The sequence below is a fragment of the Mauremys reevesii genome, linkage group 2 (assembly GCF_016161935.1).
Source record: "Mauremys reevesii isolate NIE-2019 linkage group 2, ASM1616193v1, whole genome shotgun sequence".
Lineage (NCBI taxonomy): Eukaryota > Metazoa > Chordata > Testudines > Geoemydidae > Mauremys > Mauremys reevesii.
In genome coordinates, this window is record NC_052624.1 from 227,283,162 (window position 1) to 227,309,993 (window position 26,832).

A 26,832-nucleotide genomic window follows, 5' to 3' on the forward strand; every position below is an offset into this window, starting at 1 on the left:
GCCGAGTTTACCATTTGAAAACCAACATTATGACACTTGCAGAGTTACATTGGAAGAGGCTTTCCAAGAAGCAGATAAATAGAGAAAAATTGCCACTAACAAGGTGTGTATATATACACCTGCTATCAAGAGGGCAAATTATCAAGCAATGGATTGGCTCCGGATAATTTAGCAAATCCAAAACTACCCTCCCCTATCAGATATGAACAGATCTTGGAGGATGGACTGATCACACCAGTTATGTGTGAAATGCCACGTGCTCTCGAATCAATCCTTCAGCTAATTAAATGCTCATGTGCAAAGACCAGATGCTCACCACCCTGCAAACATTTGAACAGCAGCCTGCCTTGTATGGAGACATGAGAGTACAGTGTGGATGAGGATCAGTGTGACAATGTGTCTTAGTAGTGGTGCCCTAGATGGAGATGATACTGATGATGATGTTGATTAATAAATGTTTTCAGTTCCACATGTCAAGGCTCACTTCCTTAGGATTACCAAAGATTGATGACTTTTATGTAAGCAATGCATCCCTGTGTTAAAGCAGAATTAAAAAACCATTGATTTTTAAACATTTTCTTGAATATGTATGTATCTACATAATTATTCTAGCTTTGTCATGTTTGATACCATTGTGTTCACAGGAGAAAGAGCTTTCAACTGATACCAAACTCAACCGATTTCCGGTGAAACTGTACTATCAAGATATCCACCAATCAGAGGACCTGGAGCTGGAGGCAGCAAGGGGGAAGTGAGTCCTTGCTGTCATGCCACAGAGGGTAACACCATTTAAATTATGATTCTGTAGATTTTTACAAATCAAATGACACCTCCCTTACCTTTCTATCACTAGCTTGTACATGTTGCTCCCAGACTATAAAATAAAATCCTAAAATTAAATGCTTAACTTGGAATCTTACAGAGACTGTTGTCACCAACAGAAAGAGGAACAGTTGGAATGTTCATATCTGTGGATCAGAGTATGTGGCCCTCAGGAGTTATCTTTAAGTTATTCCAAGACCTATAAAGAATACCCTGCAGTTTCTACAGTGGGGATCTTCAAAGGAAATCCTATCAAGGAGACTGGGGAAAGATTTTTTTTGGTAGAAGTATTAATCTCTTAAATGTAGGGTTTATAGTGAATAGCAAACACTGCCCTTAACTACATTGTACTCTCCCCACTCATTTTTTGAAAGAATGAATTTTCTCTCATACACACATACTACCCTCCACCCCTATTATAAAACTCAGGAGAATACCACAAACTTTCTGATTAATACACAAACATCATATTTGAAAAGAGCACACTGTTTCATAGGAGAATTTCAGTCTTGTTTAGAAAGTGTTTTGGAATAAAGGTATTTTTCAGTTCTAGTACCAGAATTTAAATATAAGAGTTTACCATTTTACTACAGTCGACTAGACAGAGTTCTGTTATCAACATATCCCAATCACCAATCCAGTCTGATCAAAGACATTAGGAAATTCATCATTACCATCTCTAAACCAAACATAGTAAAAGATTAAAATATGCTTTGTTATTTAACAATTCCTGGAAACCCAAAATGGCCTTTTTGTTTATACTGACACACAAAGCACTTTTAAATACACCTCTACCTCGATATAACGCAACCCGATATAACACGAATTTGGATATAACGCGGTAAAGCAGTGCTCTGGGGGGCGGGTCTGTGCACTCCAGTGGATCAAAGCAAGTTCAATATAACACAGTTTCACCTATAACGCGGTAAGATTCTTTGGCTCCCGAGGACAGCATTATATCAAGGTAGAGGTGTATATTTTTATATATGTTCAATACGTAAATGTCACATTGTTCTTTAAGTAACGTGAAAAAATTCCAAATTATTACATTTTTAACATTAAAGCTAAAAGATTAAGAGATAAAGCATTATCAATATCTTCAATATTTTTAGCTGTACTGATGCGACTATAAAAAGACCTTCACCTGTCATCCCACTTTTGACGTTCACTTTTGTTTACAGCACAGAAACTGAAAGGATAGAAATGTGTTTTTTTTTAAAGTGAACAATGCTGAAAATTGTTCAGTCACAGATGAAGTACTAATATGACTAACATGGCTTTGTGCAGCTTGACCTAAACCAGAAAGAAAAAATAAATATTTACCAGCGTTGATTTCCTACATCTCAGTATAACTGTTTATACAGAGGTAGTGCTGAGAGGTCCCAATTCAAGGATCACTGTTAGATACAATCAACATAAAAGGATGGCCCTCTACCTCAAAAAGCATACAAGCTAAGTATAGGGTAAGAGGTAACAGGAGGATAAAACAAGTAAGGGTTGCACAAGGTAACAGATTCACAACATAGGGATTGTACCTCTTCATTGTAAATTAAATGCCAACTCTCCAATGGGAATTGATTGTATACCAACCCAAAATGTGCTAGACACTTAATACAGTAACAAAGTTGGTTAAAATAGTAACTGAATAAAAAGTTCTCTAGATGACTCTATCCTTACAATAGGGATATCCTCTAAATTCTGGCTCCTCCACTCATTCAGTTATGCTAAAGAGACAAAGACACATATAAAACTGAAGAAATTAAACTTAGAATCAACCTTCAGTGCAACAATTCACAACATAAAATCTAACTAGCAATCCTGTAACTGTGTATCTTCCCAGACATACCTCCATACACTGAACAAGGCAAAAGTCTAGACCAATATAGCATTCTGAGAACTAGATACCTGGAAGCAACTGCAACTGAAATGGTAATTTTGAATTAATATCATAATAAGAAAGCATAAGAAAGACCAGCATACAGCTGCTTTAGTCAAACAAAAGACAAACACACAGGTTAGGCAAGCCCTCTGGCCAGGCAAGCTTCTTCAATACTTTTTCGATGCACTGGACAATGGTCTGGAAGGCTTTTTCTTGGCAAAAGTTCAGAGAAAAGTTCTTGAGTGTCCTGGAACTTTTTAGTCCTATAAAAGTAGAACTATAGAGCCCTGAAGATAACAAAGTCCTTTCTTTTGCCTTTTTGTTATTGTTTTTTGCAAATGGCAACAGGACTAAGGTCCACATCTTGGTTGACAGGGAAGGAGGACATGGTCTTAATAACTGCATAAACTTCTCATTATGGAACACCAACTAAGGAGTAGGGGGTGAGAAAAACCATGCTTACAACTAAAGTGAAGGCCATCAGGAAAATGGCTTTCAGAGTAAAATCAGCAAGGGGGAAGAGATCTCAAGGGTTCAAAGGCAATGAAATGAAGCTAGATTGTGGGCATACCCCCTATCAGAAGAGCCAATTTAATTAATGTCAGTGATAGGCCCACAGAACTAACTCTATATCTTATACTAAAAAGTCTAAGAAAGTATAGACTCTGCTGAAGAACGTATATGTACACTTTTTTTGGTGTGTGTGTAAAGAAGGAGACCCATTCCGAAACAGGTTCCTAGGAAGATACCCAGCAAAAGGAGCAGAAAATCTGACATTAGAAGACTCTCAAAAAAGTTCCATGTTCTAAAAAAGATAATAATAACTGGAGATATACCCCTCTCCTAGAACTGGAAGGGACCTTGAAAGATCATCAAGTCCAGCCCCCTGCCTTCACTAGCAGGACCAAGTACTGATTTTACCCCAGATTCCTAAGTGGCCCCTACAAGGATTGAACTCACAAGCCTGGGTTTAGCAGGACAATGCTCCAACCACTGAGCTATCCCTTGCCCCCTCAGGGTAGAAACTGCAACCACCTATGTCAGGGATATTATATTAATTCTAACTATTTTTGCTGGCTTCTTTAGACTAGGACTGTGCAGAGAAGGTGTTCAAAACTTAGAAGATTAATTAGGTTTTGTGACATGTATGACTCCATCCTCAAGCTCCATGGAGCAAGAGTTAAGAAATCTTCCCTTAAAAGAGGGAAAGTGAACTTTACCTTATTTATTTCAAATCTTCATAATCCAATTCTGGATACAACTTCCGACTGGTTCTTTCAATGAAAGACAGTTACTTAAAAAGTCTCTTGAATGCAAGACTTCTACTCTTCTGCACCCTTTCAGTACTTTTATTGGGAAAATAAAACATTAGCATAACTTTTGATCCCTCAGAAATCTTCCTGTGTGACCCCACTTATTGTGAACTTTACCCTAACTTCTTAATAGGGCACATACATGCAAGTTTACTTATTCCTAAAAGGTTTGGCTCATTCACTCTTCCATTTTCTCCAATGAAGAGGGGTTCCGAGGCTCTCTTATCTGTGTTTGATGCACCTTATCTTATCTTTGAGGATAGGAGAGATTAATTGGGGCATGTTGTGCAAAGGCCTATCTGTTTGTACCAGTTTTTCTTCCCATTTGCTTACTTTTATAAAGTTTAAAAAGTCGTCAAGGCTCCTAGTAACACCACAGGTTGACAAACTTATAACTGAAAGCACCAAAGATGGGTTAGATTGCTTAATTTTTAAGAGAATGACGTTGCCACCCCTTTCTGGACATTGCTTATCTGGGGGTACAGCTCAGCAGGTGGACCGAAAGGAGTTCAGCTTCACCATCATGGCTGGAGACACACCCTATATCTGCTGCATCTTCAGAATCTGCCATCAAACCATTGGGCCTTCATCATCCTGATCCTGAAAGATGCCTTCATCAGACCAGGGCAAAAAGAAGGAGCCAGATTACACCATCACCTCCATCAGGTTTGGCTAAATCCTCATCAAATACCAAAGATGTGAACCTTGTACAGTAACTCCTCACTTAAAGTTGTTTCACTGTTACGTTGCTGATCAATTAGGGAACATGCTAGTTTAAAGTTGTGCAATGCTCCCTTCTAACGTTGTTTGGCAGCCGCCTGCTTTGTCCACTGCTTGCAGGAAGAGAGGCCCGTTGCAGTAGCTGGTGGGAGCTTGTAACCAGTAGCCCCCCTATCAGCTCTCCCTATCAGCTCCCCGCTCCCCTAAGTTCCCTGTGCTGCAGCCGCCCAGCAGGCTATCCATCGCAGGGCAGGTCACCTGTCCCTCCCCCCACTGCCATGTGCTGCTCCCGCCCTCTGCCTTCACCAGCAAAAAAATCCATAAGGTAGTGTGTGTCAGAATGCAGGATCTTAATAAACTGGCCTCAAGGAGAATAAAATCCTGGAACATGTCATACAAATTAATAATTGTTGAATTATAAAAACATGATTATGTTCTGATAGGGATAAACCACAGCAGCTTCCCTACAGGAAAATTGTGCCTCTAAAACTGTCTGAATTCTTTGAATCTGTCAAGAAAAGAACAGGTAAAAGAACAAGTTGACAATTTGTTAAAAGGTTTGTTTTGAAGTCCTAATAAAATTCTTCAGAAAAGACTATCAAAGAAACATAAGTTATCACAGGAAGTACTGGCACAGAACAAACTGGTTACGAGAAAAAACAAAGCAGTAATAAAAGGTCATCATGGCAAAAGATTAACAGTGGGACGATCCAAAGTTCTGAACTAGAACCAGTGTAATTATTTAATATGATATGGAAAAATTAGTAGGTAATGATAATGGCAAAATTTGCAGATGACAAAATGTAGGTTAGTTAATGCAAGAGAAGATGAGGAACATCAGAGAGGCTAATGAAGGCTGTTTTTGAGCAGGATGTGACCCCAAGTCCACCTTCAGCCATGAAAGGTCAAATCAAACATTCAGATTTGGGGGGGAGGGAAGGAACTTCTTGGGAGGGTGACAAAGGCAGCCAGTGGCAACAGATGGAGAGAAAATACAGCCTGTTTTCAAACATCTTTATTATAGAAGAATGGACTGGAATCTCTTCAAATCTGCCCAAGGCAAAAAGATGGCACACTTGCCTTCTCCTCTTGAATGGTAGTTTATATTCAATTGGGGAAATTTTTCAGGGTTTTTGTCATATGTGACGCTAAATACATATATTTTTCATACAAAATCCTCCTGGAATCACCAGAGAAAGAAAATGAGGGGGCTGAGAAGAAGAGGTCAAAGCTAGTCTCCCCCAGAGACTGAATTGGTAGTAAGATACAGTACATCTTTGCTTGAAGAGGCTGGGCGGGGCGGGGGGGGACGGACCCTGAACAGGACTGCAGAGAGGAAAGAAAGAAGGATTTACTTTCAATTGATACATGGAAGGATTACAAGTGAAGAAAAACTGGGCTGGAATCCACCCATTTGCAGGGGAATTATAGGGAAAAAAACTGTTCCATGGGGTAGGGGCCTGAAACAAGGTACAGCTTCCCATTTTGGCCTCACACCTGCATTCCTGGGAAGAGCTGGGGAATTGTGCGCACACAAAGCTCACAACAGTTGGCTCAAGAAAAAGTTGTAGCCAAGACATTTCTTTGTACCAAGTTTAATGCTACTAAAAGTTGGTTCTTGGCCTGAGTAAGCAGAAGCTCTGATGGACAAATATTAGACTGATGACACACAGTGATGAGCACAGTACAGAAATCTAGATAGCAATACCAGACAGAGGTGGGTTTTTTTTAAACTATACCCTCTTTGTATCAATTTGTCTATAAGAACGTGAAGAATGTCAATTACTTGCATTCATAAAATGTATTTTAAAATTTAACATTAATAAATTGCATATTATTTCTGCAGTGTCTTATTTTGCTGAATATTGGTAGGATTACCAATTTAAAAAAAAAAATGCTTTTGTGACAAAATCTAAATTCCCCTTCACTGGAGAATTTAGTACCTCATACTCTTCAAACTTTGTTTTCTCACTTGTTTTGTGTAACTTTAATAACTAGTTTTAAGGGTTTTAGACCACCAATTAGACCCACTTTAAAAATAAGTTAGTGCAATGGAGGGAATAACTGGAACAGGTCTGGGGTTTGTTTTTTTCTGCCACTATCATTTAAGTCATTATAACAGCCACATTTTAATTAGAGCCAACAGAAGATTTTTTTTCCACCTTCTCCCATTGCACTTAAACATATTCACAGAACTGTACTGATATCTGTGACACTAATGTACATGGATACTTTGTAACAAGACATTTAAAATACCTTTCATATTTGTACATTGAATTTATTAGTGATTTTTAAAGAGTTAAAATTTAAATTGCCTGCATATTTACTGAATGTTCATGTTATAGTGTATAAAAATAAATCATGATTATTTCTTATATAGCTGTTTTCATCAGTAGATCTCAAAATGCTTCATAATCTTTCAACGTATTATCCTCACAATACCCCTATGAGCTAGAGAATCATTATCATCCCCATTTTACACATGGAGAACAGAGGCGTAGAGAGGCTAAATGGCTTGCCCAAGGTCACACAGGAAGTCCATGGCAGAGAAGAAAACTGAACCTAGGTCTTCCACGTCCTATGTCACTGTGCTAACCATTGCACTATCCTGTGGATACTGCAGCTTTTGTACCATAGTGCTGGGGTGTTTAATCATAAGAAAAATGAAGGGAAAAAAAAGTCAAATTCTGACTGAAGTTTACAGTACTTTTTTTTTTAAAGACTAATTATGTTTCCTAACACATTTCCAATTAAACAAATTGTTTAAACTCATTAGTATCTTATACTGCTTTAAGTTTCATTTTAGGTTTGATTCCCTCCCACCCACATTTTTCAGCATTATCCGCATGTGATAAATTAATGGAGCCTTTCAAAAGATTAAGATCTCTTCAGGGACACTGAAACCTACTGCAGATCTTTTCAACTTTCATCCTATGTGTAAAGGTCTCCACTTCCAGAACCATCTAACTCTTTGTAAAAGCTGGAAAAGTACTCTTCTTGTCTCTTCCAAGCAAATAATAAGTGCATCCATTGCTGGACACAAGATGATACCTCACTTCATTCAAAAACCTGTGTCTGATCCTGATGTATTCATAAGTTTAAACTATACTTTTCAGAATATAAAGTAATATTGAGCATTGGGATTCTTCTGTAGTATTTTTGGGATAACAAGGATGAAGTGGTGGAAAAATTTTTCTGAAAAGTTCAAGGATAGTTTCTTGTTACGTAAGCAGCTAATAGCATTAATTTTTAGAGGCCCAGAAGTTAGAATTAATGGAAGCCTTCATGTATTTGTCATTTATCTGCTTTCAAATACTTACAGTGAAAAATACGGAAATCAATGTATGGATGAGAACCTCTTCTTTCTGTTTCAAATCCTGCCCGACTTCTTACTCGCACATCTCCTAGAAATAGGGTCAAGAGTGAAATAAGAGTGGAAGAGGAGCAGAGATAAAATGCAATTGAACATAGCTGCAAGGGATAAAAAGTCATGTACTTAATGGAGTAGGGTTATTCATACAATAAACCTACTCAATGCTTTTTTGTTTTAGAGGTGATGTTTCAAAACAAAGTTTGAAGATTTGTTAAACATGCAACTGCATGCTTTTTGTCAACTTCTTTCCTGCCTAAACATATGTGACCAAAAGCATTCAGATGAAATTAAAAGCATTTGGCTACTCCATTATGATAAAAAAAATGCACCTTAATGTGATAGGAAACAAGAATATTAAAAGTTCATTGTCCCTCAATTAACACATGAAGCAGGGATAGTTGTATAGTTCAAAAGATTCAACTTTTGAGAAATTATAGCTTTTAGCAAATAAACTAGTTACCATCTGTTCTCATATTAAATAACAGAACATTTCCCACTAGCATTTACTTACTTGTGCTCAGCTGTTTGAACATTACACAAGAGCCTATTAAAATACCAAAACTCAGTATTAAAATGTTAAAGCATCAGTATGTTTCTAGGTATTTGCTACTGCAACTTAAACAATTAACACTATACTGTATTTCTTAACATATTGATTGATTTCTGCATTTGTGTTTTACCAGTTGAAAGCTGATCACTATAAGTAATTAATTCATTCACTGCGACAAGAGAATTCACCTGAATTAAAAAAATCCCTTTAGCTCTTACAAATAGGAGATCAATTTAATACTGTTTGTCTCAAGTCTAACTCAATGTTAAAACATTAGAACATTCTCAGAATTGCTATATTTCCATTAATGCAATCCTGAATGTATATTACAGTCCTCTCTCCAAAGAAAGTGGTTTTCATGTAAGTCATAATTAGCGATTTAATGGAGAAGACAAAGACTATATTTAAAAAAATTGTGAGCACTAAAGAAAAATCTGTAGCTATTTAAATTCCAGTAACTGCCACCATTCCACTGTGTTGAAATTGTTTCATCTCTCCCTGTCTGCTTCTCCAACTAATTTATTCATAGTACTAAATTAAACACATTATTAAACCGAGTAGCAAATCACTTTACTAAGATTAGCAATGTAGCTGAAGATACAAAAATGTTGTGAATAGTAATACATTTAAAAGTATCCATCCTACAACAGTATGTATGATGGATAGTTTTGCAGAAATTTTATACATTTAAACACTATTGTTTGGCAATACATACAATATTATATAAATAGTATCTTGAGAGGTACAATGTGTTAATACCACAAAGATGAGGAGATCCAAGCACTCACTGTATATTATAATGAAGTATTTATATATTCACACAGTCATGAGGGGTATGAAATGTTTTCAGTTATTCTTTCCTTATATATGTTTTTAAAGATCTGAAAATCCTTTGTGAAACTGCTAGTAGAAGGTTTCAGCAAAAGGAAAGCTAACTTCACCACCACCCATGCAGTAATCCTCACCTCTCAGGCTAACAAAGACAATGTCAAATTATAAGACTCTCCAAGATGTTCAGCTAACAGAGTGGTTCATTCCACTCTCTAGAACAGGGGTAGGCAACCTATGGCACGCGTGCCAAAGGCGGCATGCAGGCTGATTTCCAGTGGCACTCACAGAGCCCAGGTCCTGGCCACCGGTCCAGGGGGCTCTGTATTTTAATTTAATTTTAAATGAAGCTTTTTAAACATTTTAAAAACATTATTTACTTTACATACAACAATAGTTTAGTTATATATTATAGACTTACAGAAAGAGACCTTCTAAAAACGTTAAAATGTATTCCTGGCACGCAAAACCTTAAATTAGAGTGAATAAACGAAGACTCAGCACACCACTTCTGAAAGGTTGCCGACCCCTGCTCTAGAAGATGCAGAGGCAACACTGCAGAACTCTTCTGCTAGACACTAGAACTGGTGATTCGTTGGATAAGTAATGTGACGATAGGAAATACTTCTAAAAAAAAGTTTAGTAAAAGAAAAACTTTAGAGAGAAAAAGTCAAAAAATGGAGAAGAGGGAGGGAATTCGGCTTCTACGTTGATATTTTCATATGAAACTGGCAAATTGGACAGTGCTGTCCCCCATTCTCAGGCAGAATGCAGCTGCCAAACTTGAGTCACATCATCATGTAACAAAAAACAGGTCAAGAATAAAAAGGAAAATAGGAGGTGGAGCTCGGAGAGAACCACCACCTGAAGACTTCCTTGGGAGTTTCCTGTCAATAACTGAAACTAATGGGTATCACGCCTCAGCAAAACCTATCTAAAAAAAATATTTTCTACTGTGTTTTGAGTTCCCACTTGCCTGGGTCTGGAGTTTGACAGCTGAGCCAGTCTATTCAATTGCCCATATTTCTCCCAAATGTTATGAAGCCATGGCCTTTGAATGGTAGAAAATTTTGAAGACTTCAGACCTGAGGAGGTCACTTTTAATTTTCCTTTGAAGATTTCAGTATCCTATAGGTTCCATTGTTGTATTCTACCAAAATGGGCTAGATATAGAGGAAGGAATAGTTTAACTATTAAACTGATCATCAAGGTTAAAGGATTATAGCAAAGAAGACTTGCCTGATGACCATTTTCCTTCACTGAATCTATGCAACATATTTCACCAGCCACAAAAGCCCACAGTGGCAAAGATGTTGACGGCAAAGGGCTCTTCAAGTTATTTGTTTGAGAGCAATTTTGTTTTGCAAGTTCACCAAGTGAAACATAGCAATAGGTTTACAAAAAAGAAGGGCACTTGTTTCTGACTGAAAGAATGAAACACACATAATTGGGGTGGGTAGCGGAAAAGAAAGAGCAACATACTGGTGGATGCATATGGATAGTACAGGGGTAGGAAGGCATGCTTTTATATCTACAGTACAGAGTAGAAATTTCCCAAATGAGCAGAAAAGAATCTGTGGAAAAGAGAGATTTTCACTGAGCAGCTGAGAAGGTAAAGATCTAGTACCCATCAAAAACCTCCTGTTTTTTTTTATACATTAAAATACCTAAAGCATTTGCCCCAGAAATATTGGAAAAAGTAGAGTGCTGCAAGGTGCCTAAAGGTTCTGAACTGTAGCTCAAAATAAAAAGACCATCTCCTGGCTTAACTGGAAGGAAGGGAGGACTTTATTAAGAATGGAGGGGATTATAGAGGAACCCTGGAAACCAGTAGACTGTATAATCTATAGACACCATCTGCCTGTAATAGTTCGGTCCCATTCTTAGAAGAAACAGCAATGCTTGTCTTTTACAGGCAGTCCTCTTGGGATGACAAGCCTTCATTGTCACTTCTTGGACCTCATTTTAGGGGAAGACTGCTCCCAATACACAGAAAACCAGAAATGACAAATACCTGTTGGCCCTGGAGGGACAAATGAGCTGTCTCCATTACCACTGGGAGCCACCCAGGTATTTACAAATGGAATGTGTTTAGCATCTTGTGCAATTCACACTTTCTTTAAATCTGAAGCATCTTCATTGATTTTTTTCAGAGCAGCTTTATTCAGAACAAAGTGAACCAAATGTCCAGTGTCAAAGCCAAATAATTCTTCTGGGAATTAAAACAAAGTTACACCTCCAATAAGAGAAACAAATGATATTACAAAGAGTACTGCAAAAGTACTGTTCCTTTCATCCCTTTATTTTGTTCAGTTCAAGACTGGCTTTAGCCTTTTAAAAAGTTTCATCAAGGGGATATCTGAACTATGGTAACAATCACTACAGAATCCTTTAAGTCTGTTACAAAAGCTTCATAATCTTTTTTCCAGTAATGTTCTATTTGCTTATTGGCTAGATTTTTGGAAGCAGCTGCCCAGACTACAAGAACAAGAGTCTTTATTAACTGAGAAATGCAATCATCCTCTTCAGGGGGATTAGCTTAAATATCTTCTCTGTCTTCCCATGCTTTTTTCTGAAATTCGTGACCAACCCTGCTGAAACAACTCTTTTCAGGATAAGTCAACACACATCTCTAATGACTGCTGAATGGTATTCCCAAATCACCACTGCACTCATTTTAAAGTGATTTTTTAAAAATCCACCAATTCAAAGAGGACCAAAAAGATAAAGAAAAAACTTCAGCCTCTTCAAAGGAGAAAGAAGGAAAAATCTTCTTTGTTGAAGTCTCCAATTTAGTGTGCATGTATGACATGCACATTCTTAGCTATTTTTGTTGGCTCAGTGTGCTAAACTCTGGTTTTCTCCTAGAATAGTTGGAGAGCTTGGACGATTTGCAGTCTGTGACAAAAGACATCAAGATACCAGCAAAGGGAGAAACTAGCTTGAAAAAGATGATGGTGAAAGAACAGGAAGGAAGGGAGTGCTCCCTTGGCTAACTAGTTGAAATTGCAGATGGAATGCCCCAGTTTAGGGGAAGAGAATCAGACTCAGAATTTAAATGGAAAAGGGAGAATAGCCTGCATATATTAAAAGTAAGACAAAAGGAATCAGGGGGTAACTGTTGCTGAGGGGAGGTTGCTAATTTTCTAACTTTGTTGGCTTTTTTGCTTTTTCTTCCTCCATAGTGATGATGAGCTATTGTAACACCGACAGACCCAGGTTGACAGGATCGAACCTGGGACCTCGAGCTAAATCAGGGGTGGGCAAACTATGGCCTGGGGGCCACATCCGGCCCTTCAGACGTTTTAATCTGGCCCTCGAGCTCCTGCCTGGGAGTGGGGTCCGGGGCTTGCCCCACTCCAGCCGGGGGCTTGCCCTGCTCCACATGTGCTGTGGCTCCGCACGGCTCCCGAAAGCAGCAGCATGTCCCCCCTCCAGCTCCTATGCATAGGGTCAGCCAAGGGGCTCCACAGCTCCCATTGGTCAGGAACCATGGCCAATGGGAGCTGCAGGGTTGGCGCCTGTGGACGGGGAAGCGTGCCGACCTGCCTGGCTGCGCCTCTGCATAGGAGCCGGAGGGGGGACATGCCGCTGCTTCCAAAAGTTGCTTGAGGTAAGCGCCGCCTGGAACCTGCACCCCTGACCCCCTCCCACACCCCAACCCCCTGCCCTGATCCCCCTCCCGCCCTCCAAACCACTTTGTCCCAGCCCGGAGCACCCACTTGCACTCCCAACCCCTCATCCCCAGTCCCACCGCAGAGCCTGTACCCCCAGCCGGAGCCCTCACCCCCCTCCGCATTCCAAGCCCCTGCCCCATCCCAGAGCCCCCTCCCTCACCCTGAACTCCTCATTTCTGGCCCCACCCCAGAGCCCGCACCCCCAGCCAGAGCCCTCAGCTCCTCCCACACCCCAACCCCCAAATTCATGAGTATTCATGACCCACCATACAATTTCCATACCCAGATGTGTCCCTCGGGCCAAAAAGTTTGCCCACCTCTGAGCTAAATGCATGAGCCTCTACTGCATGAGTCAAAAGCCACATGGCCCTTAGCTAAGGTTATACCAGACTCATCAATATCTAAGTCATCTCGGTGCCACTAGAGGGGACAGAGCACCACACCCAGGAGGTGTGTGGGTTACACTATGGAAGTGGGGATTGTATAGGGCAAGTAGTTCAGATCTAGCTGAGAGGTGCATTATCACCAAAGCAGACAGTTTAGAGTAGGCCACTCAATGCCCCATAACTTCCATGCCCTATATTGGCCAAGTCTCCCCAAAATGGATCTTGGAGGCAGCAGAGAAGAGCAGAAAAGCCAAAACACGATAAGAACAGAAGGAAATCAAGAACATTTACAGGAGAGAAAGGAGGAACATTGAGGAAAGCTACCCTGTAGCTATAGACAGAAACAGCTGACTGGGACCAATATAGCTGCATCATGCTTACAAGATTTCAGCGCACACAGCAGAAGAGTTCTACAGGGCTGTATTTCTATTTTTGGAAGATGAGCCATTCTCCAGGGTCTGAATCTGGACTGCAAAATGCTTTTGGAGAATGACAGAGTGGTTGAATAAATTTTTTGGAGTGCAAAAGGAGAGAGTATCCATCTCAAGCTGACAATGTTCAGTTATACTGCCACTGATTGAGTCAGTTAAGGTTTTTCCATTATTTTCAGGGATTTTCAATCTTTCCCACCCAACAGACAATAAAAATTCCAGAGCCCACCTGTGCCACAACAACTGTTTTTCTGCATAGCCAGTAGATTAAAAGACAGGGTTGATGTTTGAGGGTAACAAGCAGGACAATTGCCCAGGGCCCAACAAAGCTAAGTTGCTTGGGCTTTGCTTTGAGCCTTGGGCGGCAGGGCTCTGGCTTCGGTTTTCTGCCCTGGACCCTAGTGAGAGTGAGTCTAATGCTGGCCCTGCTGTCTGGTTTATTTTGGCAGACTCTCTGAAACCTACTTGTGCCTCCTCCTCCCCCCGGGGACCCCAGACCCCTGTTTGAGAATTGCTGATTTAGGTATCCATAAGGTTATGTTTTAGGTAGGATTTGGAAATACTGCTGCACCACAGTAACATCACTCCAATTGGGGTCACCTGAACCTCTATTCAAGCCCTGGATTCCAACAGCCTGCACATTTTAGGGAAAGCAATTTCACAATCATCACAGCCAAACAAAGCCAGTAGGATAAGTTCTAAGTAGTCTTTCAGTTAATTATATAACAATTTTATAGGGCTGTCAATTAATCACAGTTATCTCACGTGATTAACTCCAAAAAATTAATCGTGATTAATCGCAGTTTTAATTGCACTGTTAAACCAATAGCATACCAATTGAAATTTATTAAATATTTTGGATGTTTTTCTACATTTTCATATATATTGTATTCTGTGTTGTTATTGAAATCAATGTGTATATTATTTTTTATTACAAATATCTGCACTGTAAAAATGATAAACAAAAGAAATTGTATTTTTCAATTCACTTCCTACAAGTACTATAGTGCAATCTCTGTCATGAAAGTGCAACTTACAAATGTAGATTTTTTTTGCTACATAACTGCACTCAAAAACAAAAACAAAAGTAAAAACTTCAGAGCGTACAAGTTCACTCAGTCGTACTTCTTGTTCAGCCAATCGTTAAGACAAACAAGTTTGTTTACATTTACAGGAGATAATGCTGCCCGCTTCTTATTTACAATGTCACCAGAAAGTGAGAACAGGCATTTGCAGGGCACTTTTGAAGCCGGTATTGCAAGGTATTTATTTGCCAGATACACTAAACATTCGTATGCCCCTTCATGCTTTGGCCACCATTCCAGAGGACATGCTTCCATGCTGATGAGGCTCATTACAAATATAATGCGTTAATTAAATTTGTGAGTGAACACCGTGGGGGAGAATTGTATGTCCCCTGCTCTGTTTTACCCACATTCTGCCATATATTTCATGTTATAGCAGTCTGGGATGATGATCCAGCACACGTCGTTCATTTTAAGAACACTTTCCCTGCAGATTAGGTAAAGAAGGTACCAATGTGAGATTTCTAAAGAGAGCTACAGCACTCAACCCAAGGTTTAAAATTCTTAAGTGCCTTCCAAACTGAGAGGGACAAGGTGTCAAGCATGCTTTTAGAAGTCTTAAAAGAGCAACACTCCCATGCAGAAACTACAGTACCTGAACCAACCAAAAACGAAAATCAGCCTTCTGCTGGTGGCATCTGACTCAGATAATGAAAATGAACATGTGTTGGTCTGCACTGCTTTGGATTGTTATCAAGCAGAACCCATCATCAGCATGGACGCATGTCCTCTGGAATGGTGGCTGAAGCATGAAGGGACCTATGAATCTTTAGCACATCTGGCATGTAAATATTTTGCAACACCGGCTACAACATGAAAAAAGTTGATGATGAAAAAAGTAGTTACTAATTTGTACAAATACAGTGAGCTTAAAGTTTGGGAATACAGAATGACCACCAAGTAATGAGAAAGTAGCAGTGTGTATTATAATAGGGATACAAGTATCCAGACAGTAAGATTCAGAGTACACTAAAAGTAAAACAGGGCAACTCCTCTTTTAAGGACTTAGTTCATTTGACAAGTTAGCAGTTAAATACAATAAAATACAGGCAAGGGAGTTATGCTCATCATAGTAAGTCTGTTTCAGGTGCTCTACAACATGCAAATGAATTCTAAATATGTACAAAATTAAAATTAAGAATACAATATTGAATGTTTTTATAGATCTAATTTTATTCCATTTCTGGCCTTTCAAAAGAAAAATAATAAATATATCATAGGAAGTTAGATATTGCCTTCAAGTTCATTGTACAGTATTCAAATGGCAGTGATGAGTCACGTTTTGTGTTCCAAACCTGCATTTTGGTGCATCACCACACCACTTCTATCCTCTTGAGAAATTATGGGTTTGATAATCTGCTACTACAATTCCATATTTTTCCATAAAATTCCAGAAACCAGTAAGAAAACCAGAAACCAAATCCTTATCCCCATTAGAATAGAATCTATGGTACCTCAATCTTCTTGCAGACTTAGCTATTATCATTAGGACTATATTTTATCATAAATTTAATGTTAATTTACATTTCTAGTCCCTTTCATCCAAGCATCTCAGAGCACTTTAAAAAGCTGGATACATATTATCATTCCCATTTTAGGGAATAAGCTATTCATTTTTATGCTTTTGAAACAGTAAACTTCACTTTGCTAATTGAAAAGAAGAGGCACTAAGTGTCACATTACAATTAAATCACAAAAATAAAGTAAAATTCACTAATGCTAAGGGACAAAAATCCCCAAAATGAGAAAATTCAAATTACAAAAACTCAGACCTGAATTTACTTTCTTGTACCTAAGTAGAGGAACACAAACTATATACAATAAGATAACCGGCACTTTGGAGAACCCTGTAATGCATGCTGCAAAGAAGTATATGAGTATAGAATTTCAGTCCTAAAAATAAAATAAGGAAAAACATTCCAATATATGAGTAACAGAATTGGAAAACAAATCAGTCATTTTCAACAAGCTTTTAAAAATAAGCATCTTTTTTCCACTCGAGAGCTCTCTGAAGTATTTGCTCTGTGCTTTCTCAGTCTTAGAAACCTGAGTCTTTGGAAGCAGACACCAGTATCACAGTATATTACAAATTCATAATTCCAAAAGATAGAGGTTACTTACCTATAACTGGAGGATCTTCAAGATGCGGGATCCCTATCTGTATTCCAAAAGTGGGATATGAACGCTCACCATGCACCTGAGTCTGGAATTAGTTGTAAGCAGTGTCCATTGGCTCACACATGCACCATAGATCTTCTCAAGCTGCCAACCAAATGCATAAAGAATGGTGCAAGCCAATGCCTCTCCAGATTCCTATTCTTACCACAGTGTAATCAATCCACAGCAGAGTGAATGGGGCGGCGGGGGGGGGGGGGGGTAGTGGAATACAGATAGGGACCACACATCTCGAAGAACCTCCAGTTACAGGTAAGTAACTTCCATTTCTTCTTCAAGTGATGGTCTCTATGTGAATACTACATGTGGGAAATTAACAGATAAGTGGTGGGTGCGAGGACGCAGAAGTAATTGGCTGTAGTACTGCTGTCCCCATAATCATAATTGCAGCTGATGACTGTACCAAGGTGTAATGTCTTGTGAAGGTATGCAAAGAGCTCCAAGTAGCTGCCCTACATATCTCTAGTATGGGTATGTCTCTCAGAGATGCAGCTAAAGTAGCTTGCCCCTTGGGAAAAATGAGCCTTTACCCCTTCTAGGAGCAGGGAGAGAGGAATGTGCCGATATAGGTACCTCGATTGCTCTGTTATGGAAACAAATAATTTAGGTGTCTTTCTACCATCCTTTGTTCTTTACAGATAAAAGACCAAAGCCCTCCAGACATTCAGAGAATGTGGTCTTCTCTCCTCTTCTGAGGCATGTGGTTTAGGAAAAGATACAGGTAAGGGGATGACCTGATTTTGTACAAAACTTGGAAACTACTCTGGGTATGAATCTGGAGTAGGAGCATAGCAAGAGCTTTTCTTTATAGAAGGTAGAATATGGTGGGACCATATTCTCCCAGCTCTCTGGCTCTTCTGGCCGGCATTACAGCTACCTTCATGGACATTGAGCATATGGCCAGCTGCTCAAAGGGAGACTTAGTGAGAGACTAAAGAACAAAATTGAGGTCACACTGAGGTGTGGACTTCATCACTGGTGGAAAGGATCTGAGAATCCCCTTCAAAAATCTAACTGTGACAGGGTTTGAGAGAGATACGGTTATCCACTGGAGGATGGAAAGCACGAACGGCTGCTAGATGCCCCTGCAGGGAACTGAACGCAAGACCCGAAGACCTAAAGGCAAGTAAGATACTCTAAGATATCAGGATTCCAGTGGAGCCTGGAGACAAACTGCGTTGATGAGCCCAAGTGGAGCCCAATTCCATTTAGCTGAGTAACAGATTCTTTTAGAGTCTTTTCTACTTCGGTCAAGGATGAATTGCAACCCTCTTGGAATATGAGCTTTCTGTCCTTTACGCCATCCAAATACCAGGCTCTGAGTTGCAGTGGCCCTGGATGGCCCGGGAGACCTTCTCCTGTCAGAGTAATTAATCCACCTCCCCAAGAAGCAGTAGCTATGTCAACAGGAGAAGCTCAGCTAGGGAGTTAAGTTAGTATAACTACTTGTTCAGGGATATGGATTTTTCTCTCAACAAGTCTTTGCTGAGGGTTGCTCTAGAGCAGCAGTTCTCAAACTGTGGGTCGGGACCCCAAAATGGGTTCCAACCCTCTTTGAATGGGGTTATCAGGGCTGGCTTAGACTTGCTGAAGCCCAAGCGCCACTACCCAGGGCTGAAGGGGTCAAGTTGCAGGCACCCTGACTGGGGCTGAAGCCCTTGAGCTTCAGCACTGGCCCCCCTGCCTGGAGCAGCGGGGCTTGGGCTTTGGTCCCCCACCCACCCGGGGAAGTGGGGCTTGGGCGGGCTCAGGCTTTGGTCCCCCCTCCTGAGGTCGTGAAGTAATTTTTGTTGTCAGAAGGGGGTGGCGTTGCAATGAAGTTTGAGAACCCCTGCTCTAAAGAAGTACCAGGGAAGCTTCCTGCTCACCTGTGAGTGGGGCTCATCAGGGAGGAGTTCTGAGTGCGGGGGGGGGGCGAGTCTCAGCAGGAGAGTCTGGGTTTGAGGGGGTCTGGATGCACAGGGGTTGGGCAGATGGGGGTGCAGCTCCCTGTAAATGGATCCCTCCCTGTACAGCTCAGGAGTGATGGGTGCAGGAAGAGGGTGGAGAGGGGCAGTTTTCAGAACGTCCTGCAGCCGGGGGAGATATCTGGGGGTAGGTCTGACCCAGCCCTAGATGCTGAGCAAGGGAAGAGGAAATCGCGTCCTCCCCAGCCCTGCCGGGACTAGCAGCTGAGCATGGCGCATGGAAGGAGCCACCAGCCAGGTCTTCTCCAGTCCCACCTTCTCCCCACAGTGATTTACGCAGAAAGTCATTTTTCTGCAGGAAAGCAAAGAAATCTGTGGGGACAAATTCTGCGCATACGCAGAATTCCCCCAGAAGTAGTCAAAATGTGGATTTTTCATGATTGACATAGATACCTTGGAAAAGTAAAAGGTTGAGCAGAATATGGGTCACGATGTGGACCTCCTTATAGGAGTTTCCTGTGAGAAGCCAGTCACTGAGATATGGGAAAACTGTAAATCCTCTTCTTGTCCCAGCAGCCACCACTGAAAAAACCCTGGGTGCTGTGAACAGACCAAAGGGGAGGACTCTGAATTGGTAATAGTTTTGCTCTAAGAGGAACCTGTGGAACCGCCTGTGGGCTGAATGGATATCTATATGAAAAGATGCATCTTTCATGTTGAAAGCCACGAAGCATGTGCCATTCTCTAACAAGAGAATTACTGATGCCAAGGGTATCATGTTGAATTTTATTTTTTTTTATAAGCTGGCTTAACTGACATAGATCAAGAAGTAAGGAGCATAGACTCCCTTTCCAGGGTGTTGAGGCGGAACCTTTTCTATGGCTCCCCTGAGGAGCAGGGAGTTCACACCTCCTGTCATAAAATCTCCTCATAAGAGTGGTCTCTGAAGAGCCATCGGGAAAGGGGTTTGGAGAAGGAATAGTCAGAAACTTGTTTAGACAGCCCCCATGGGTACTCTCTAATACCCATGTCTGTAGCTAGGGCCCTCCAGCTTTTGACAAATTGGGTAAAGCAGCCTTCAAACATATGAATAGGGGATGTTGGTGGATGTTGCAGACAGTGGGTTCCTGCGTCTATATACCCTCAATCTCTTGCAATGTGGCTCCTGAGAACATTGATGATAAAAGGGCTAAAGAGGTGGGTCTTGCCCTATATCCCTATTTCTGATGCTTCCTCTTGGGGACAGGGGTATAAACACCCAGCTGGTGAAGAACTGTTCTTGAGTCTTTTCTCATGGAACAGGTTAACACTGTCAAAGGGCAGATCTTTGATGGAACTCTGCCTCTCTCTAGGGAATCCTGAGGATTGTTGTCGTTGTTGATCCCTTGAGGTCGAGGATGATCTCTTTCACAGGTTTTATTTTTTATGGGACACAGACCCATTGGTAGATGTTGCAGGTGGTGTTGGAAGTCAGGGTTGGGCTATGATTGCTGGGTGACAGTTGTCTGTCCTTTATTTTATGCATTTTTCTGCTACCAGGGCAAGACGATTTTCCTCAAATGTGGACCTTCCTTCTCTGACAAGTCTTCGACAGTTATCCCTATCCTGGGTTAATGTGGCATCAATACCACACACTGGGAGACATCTGTTGATGTTTATCTTGAGGATGTCTTTAAAGTGTTTCTTTTGGCTTCTCCCTTTCCTTTCTCCTTTGGTGAGTTGGGCATACAGCAATTGTTTTGCTTAGTGTACATCAGGCATGCACACACAGTGCCTGCTCCACCTCAGCTGGTGCCCGATAATCAGGGGCTCAACACAAAGGATGTTGACCTCTCTGAGGACACTGACATTATTGAGCTGATCCTCCCACTTTATGTTGAGGATCTTCCTAATAAAGTGCTGGTGCTGGTGTTCCAGGTTTTTCAAGTGTTTTCTATAGGTCATCCAAGTCTCACAGCCGTAGAGGAGAGTTGAGATTACCATTGCTTTATAAACTAAAAGTCTAATGTGTGTTCTGATGTCGTGATTGTTGAACACCTGGCGAGACAGTCTGCAAAGGCAAGGCTAGCACAGCGGATTCTGTGCTGAATCTCAAGGTCTATGTCTGCCCTCTGTGAGAGATAGCTGCCAAGATAGGCAAAGTATTCTACATTTTCCACTTCTTCTCTGTCAATGTAGATCTTCCTTGCTGCATCTGATAATTGACCGGGAGCTGGCTGGTGGAGAAATTTTGTTTTGCCGATGTTCAGAGTTAGCCGTAGGCTTTTGTAAGCTTCAGAGAAGCAATTAAGGACTGTTTGTAGCTCCTCCTTTGAGTGTGCAAGTACAGCACAATCATCTTCATAGTGGAGTTTGGTAACTGTTGATATTACTTTAGTTCTGGCATGGAGACGATAAAGGTTGAAGAGGTTGCCGTCAGTCTGATATTGGACGCCAATACCATGTGTAAACGGTCTTGGTTAACGTTTTCATAGCTGCTAAGAAAATGGAGAAAAGGGTGGGTGCCAGTACAAAACCTTGTTTTACACCAGTTCAGATGAGAAAGGGCTCACAGGTAGAATCACTGCACAGGATGGACACAGTCATCTGTTCATGGAGGAGTCTTACAATGGTGATAAATTTTCTAGGGCAGCGAAACTTTGACATGATTTTCCACACAGCCTCACTGTTGACAGAGTCAACGGCCTTGGTCAGATCAATAAAGGCCATAATTAGCTCCTGGTGTTGTTCTTGACATCTTTCCTGGATCTGCCTAGCTGAGAAAATCATGTCGATGATGCCTCATGATGATCTGAAGCCACACTGCGACTCTGGAAGTACTTCCTCTGCAAGAGGGAGCAGGTGATTCAGTAAAATTCTAGCAAGAATTTTCCCTGCGATGGAGAGAAGGGAAATGCCTCGATAGTTGCCACAGTCAGCCCTATTTCCCTTTGTGAAAATGGTAACGTTAGCGCTATGTAAATCAGCAGGGATTTCTTCAGTGCGCCAGATTTTGAGGAGCAGTGTAGTGGGGCAGCTGCCCCACTCCCTGAGAGTGTGGGCTGCAGCAGGCCAGTGCGCCTGCGCAAATGGGCAGCCAATAAGAGAAGGGCTTATTGAGAGCCAATCGGGGCCCAGATTGGAGGCAGCCGATCAGGACCAGGCTCAGCCCTATAAAAAGGCTGCTCAGAGAGGGAGCAGGCGGTCTGTCCCAGGCCTTAGATAGGGGAAGGTCTGTCTCCAGAGCTGGGAGACTAGCACCTGGGACAGCGAAGTGCTGGGCAGGCACGGGGGGGGGAGCAGAAGGGAACTCCAGCCCGGTGTCTGCCAGGCTGCAGGCCCTGAGGGGAAGGGCCTAACCGTTGCGAGGGGCCGAAGGGGAGGTGGCCCAGGGATGTGGACAGACAGAGGGAGAGAAGGAGGGCAGGACGGCTGCCACTAGAGGGTCCCTGGGTTGGGACGCAGAGTAGTGGGCGGGTTTGGGTCCCCCTCTTCTCCCTTGCTTTACACCCAGCTGATGGTAGTGGCCGTCTAGGGCTGCACCAATCCCCTACCAAGAGGAGTGTGACTTTGGGGATGCAGTTGCCCACATTGGCTGGGGCTCAGAGAGACAGCTGATTGACACACACCCCCCAGAAGGGGGTGAGGATGGAAAGAGGCACTGCCAGAGCGCAGTGGCTTGAAGAGGACGCCGCAGGTTGGGAGCAACGCGGGTCCACACGCCAACCGAAGGTGAGACAATGGACGGGACACCACCAGGAAGGGGCGCTCCACTGGACTGTGCTAATTCCTGGAGTCACCAGCGGGAGGCGCTGTGGTGGTGAATCCCAACACTGTTACAAGCAGCAAATGAAGCTTGTTAGTCAGTGTTTACCCCACACTTTCAATACTTCAGCTGGTATGCCATCAGGACCTGGTGCTTTATTGTTCTTTATTTGCTTAATTGCTTTGAGGACCTCCTCAGGTGTTGAGTGGGTTGGGAAGAGTTTCCAGATTGGGTGCTGAGGGATGGAGTCAATGGTGTCATCAATCACAGTCAATTCTCGATTTAGAAGCTTTTGGTAGTGTTCCTTCCAGCACTCTTTAATGGATTCATTATCTTTAAGAAGAGTACTAACATTTTCGGATCTCAACAGTGTGAGGCCACATGAGGTTGGTTCATACAGGGTCTTTGTCTCACAAAAGAAGCTCCACATATGTCTGTCAGAGAATGCTTGGATTTCTTTAGCTTTGTCCTCCCACCATTTTTATTTTTTTCATTTATTTTTTTTAATTTATTTCTCGGATCCTCCTTTGAACTTCAGCTTTGAGCTGATGGAAAGAGTTCTGCTTCTGATAGGATGATGCATGGTTCTGCCAGTCACAAAAAGCTTTTCTCTTTGGGTTAAAAAGGGCTGTGATCAAAACATTCTCATTGTCAAACCAGTCCTGATGGTGGTGGGTAGAAAGGCTGATGGATTCCTCACAAGCCTCATGGATGGTAACCACGGATCTGTCCTCATGACAATGGTCATAGCCATCCCCCTGGATGTGGTATCTGCCACATCCACCACAGCTTAGAGTGAAATTTTTGCCACCAATTTGCTCTCATCCACTAAGCCCTGAAAGCAGGTTCTATTCTCCTCAGAGAGCTTGTCCTTAAACTCTAGAAATCTAGCATAATCGATAAAATCATGTTCGGCCAAGGGGGCCTAATAATTAGAGATCCTGAACTGGAGAGAGATGGAACAGAATACCTTTCTTCCGAAAAGGTCGAGTCTCTTATGTCCCTTATCAGAGGAAGGAGCCTTTGGGTGCTGATGCCTGGACCACTCTGTGGCTGCCTACTTCCCCCTCCACCCCCTGCAGGGAGTTTGGTGGATAGTGAGAGAAGAAGAACTCTCGCCCCTTGGATGGGACAAAGTAGTGCTTCTCAGCCTTCCCGGAGGTGGGAGCACAAGTAGTAAGGGGGTGCCAAACCATATTTGCTAGTTCCATGATGACCTCATTGATGGGGAGGGCCACTCTGCTGGGACCAGAGGGCTGCAGAATGTCTAGTAAGCTGTGCTGAGGCTCCTGAATTTCCTCCAGCTGGATTTATAGCTCTGCCACTACCCTATGCATGAGCTCTTGGTATTGTTTAAAGTCATCCGGGGAGACGGAGAAGATGGAGTGACCACCTCACCCAATGACAATGACAAGATTGCTCTTGGAACCATCAGATCTGGCTCACCTTACTCCTCCTAATACTCTGACAGGGCCGATTGCATATAGCTGTGTGATAGCAAGAAGGACTTATGCACAGATCCTAGGTATCTGGGGTAGGGCTCCTACGGTCCTAGTATCTCCAATAGATTGATCCATCAGCGGAGGGGAACCCCATGGAAGAGGGTACCACCTGTCCCTTGGCCAATCAGGTCTTGTGGAAGATCAGAACCCTGAAATTCTAGGAGTTCTGTCTGGGGCCGCCTGTCCTCAGTGCAGCAGAGTCTCCTATAGAGCATCCGACTCATTGAAAAAGAAGGCCAGATCCCTGATCACGAGTGGCTCCGACAGTAATGATGGTTGTGCTTCAAGACTAGCAGGGAGAATGGGAGAATAACTCCATCTCCTTGTGACAGACTCCTCCTCCGTTGTAACAACATCCCTCTTCTGGGGAGACATATTTCTCCATCCACCGTGAAGAATGAAGAGAGTCCATGGACAGAGCTGGAGCCTCTCTGGTTACTGTGGCTGTCAGCTCACTCTGTGGCCGTATCACTATTGGTACTCCCTGGGTTCCCGCAGTGAATGGAGGCACCAGGAACTGTCTATTCTGCATCTTCACCACCATCAGATCCATGACCTCACATGCCTCCTTCTCTTGTTGAGATTTAGTCAGGCCTAAGACTTTAGTGCCCATGCATGCTGGCTCTCCCAACTTTGAAGGGGTAAGGAAGCGATCCCTTCTTTTCAGGATAGTTTTAGACATAGATGACTTGCCTTTCCATCTAAGAGAGTGCCCCTTACTCTAGTGTGAAGACCTAGCCTCCGTTCCCGAGCTTGTGGTCGGATAGGTGCTACTTGCTTGTTGAGACTGATGTACAGGGTGGGTCCCCAGCCCAAATCTGACCGAGGCTTCATTGCCTTCTCCATGAGGTGTTTTCTGAGTCTCAACCCTCATGAGTTCTGGGGGGAAAGGAGTGAGATGCTGGACTTGGCAGAAATGTGAACCTCACCCAGGCAGTAGAGGAAGTGTTGATATTTGTTGTTCACAGAAAAGGAGCTAGAGAAGGAAACAGTTTTTGAACCCTGGGCAAAATTCCAGACTTCTCGGGGGGGGGGGGGGGGAGTGGGAGCGGCGGAGGAATGCTATCTAGCTATGCTGCACTATTCTATTAAAACTAAAAAACTAACTACATATGATTCTTATAGGAGTGACACAATAAAAAGGAGCTGAGAACACCAAAAATTCTGATGCAAACCATGTGGTGGTAAGAAGGAACTGGAAAGGCTTTGGCCCACATCGCCCTTTATGACCTTGGTTGGGAGCATAAGGAGAGCTACTGCACGTGTGCAAGCCAATGGACAATGCCTACAAGAAATTCCGGACACAGGCGCATGATGCACATGCATATCCCACATATGGATACACATAGGGATCATCACTCAAAGAAGAATCATGATACCAAAAAAAGAAAATCCTCACGATTTTTAAGCGAGTTGTATTACTTTTTTAGTCTGGTACCTGACTTTTGACTTTTTAGGGGGAATTTCCCCTTTGTGTAGGAGCATTTCAGAAAAAGGTCATCCTGAAATGCACAATCTGGGAGACGTCCTCTTCTTTTTACTTCTGGTTGATAGGCAGGACACTTCAATATCATCCTTTTCCTAGGCACTGATCTCAGCTCTCTCTTCTGTGCCTTACACCCTGCAGCCCTCTCTAATAGGCACTAACCCCAATCTTACTGTACTTTCTCTAGGCACTGCCCCATCTAGCTCCCACCCATTGACACAGTCTCCCGCCGCTGTAACTGGCTGATGGCCCTGCCATTTCCCTGGATGCTGCCCTGTTCTAGGAGAGTGAAGTCAAGCTGGGGCTGACTCCCAGAAGGTTGAAGAAGAGGAAGACACTCCTGGGATACTTTCACAACCCCACCCCTTCACCTCCTTAGGGCTGAACAAAGGAACAGGATGGGAAAGAGCTACCCCCCAAGCTAGCACCCTCAGCACTTTCTCAGCTCCATGGGCTGCTCTTCCCATCCTAACCCAGGTAGCACATGCAGGAAAGCAGAGAAGTCCTGCTTCAGTTACTCCATTTTAATTCACATAATTATTTCAAGACTGAGACTTAAGACAGTTCCTATAATGAACTTTAGAAGTGTAAGACAAAACTATTCTTATATGCAAATATTTACTCTGTTATAAACGAGTCAATTTTAATTACATCTCTACCTCGATAGAACGCTGTCCTTGGGAGCCAAAAAATCTCACTGCGTTATAGGTGAAACCATGTTATATTGAACCTGCTTTGATCCACCGGAGTGCGCAGCCCCCCTGGAGCACTGCTTTACCACATTATACCCAAATTCGTGTTATATCGGGTGGCGTTATATCGAGGTAGCGGTGTATAACAAAAAATGACAGGTGCTAGAATGTTCTGCTATATGCATACTGAATGAGGGACAACAAAAAGTACTGCAATACAAATACAGACTTTACATAATATTGTTTAAAAATGAACAAACA

At 42.2% G+C, this 26,832-nt stretch overlaps 1 protein-coding gene and 1 long non-coding RNA gene across 6 annotated transcripts in view; one reads left to right on the forward strand and one right to left on the reverse strand.

The window, feature by feature from the left end:
- Positions 1-26,464, forward strand: LOC120398049. Of its 2 annotated transcripts, none has more exons than XR_005594159.1 (4): positions 1-103; positions 645-779; positions 17,878-17,960; positions 25,519-26,464. It is a non-coding gene; the product is annotated as an uncharacterized LOC120398049 (long non-coding RNA). The 2 variants fall into 2 exon arrangements; XR_005594157.1 differs by lacking the exon at positions 25,519-26,464 and adding an exon at positions 18,263-18,364.
- Positions 1-26,832, reverse strand: part of PDE7A (phosphodiesterase 7A) — a 139,674-nt gene that overhangs the window by 43,585 nt on the left and 69,257 nt on the right. For 3 of the 4 annotated variants that reach the window (XM_039524992.1, XM_039524991.1, XM_039524993.1), the window contains one exon: positions 8,055-8,138. The exons of the other annotated variant lie outside the window; for it this stretch is intronic. In XM_039524992.1, the coding sequence (XP_039380926.1) occupies positions 8,055-8,138 (84 nt within the window). The remainder of the gene's footprint in view (positions 1-8,054; positions 8,139-26,832) is intronic. 4 annotated transcript variants of the gene reach the window in all.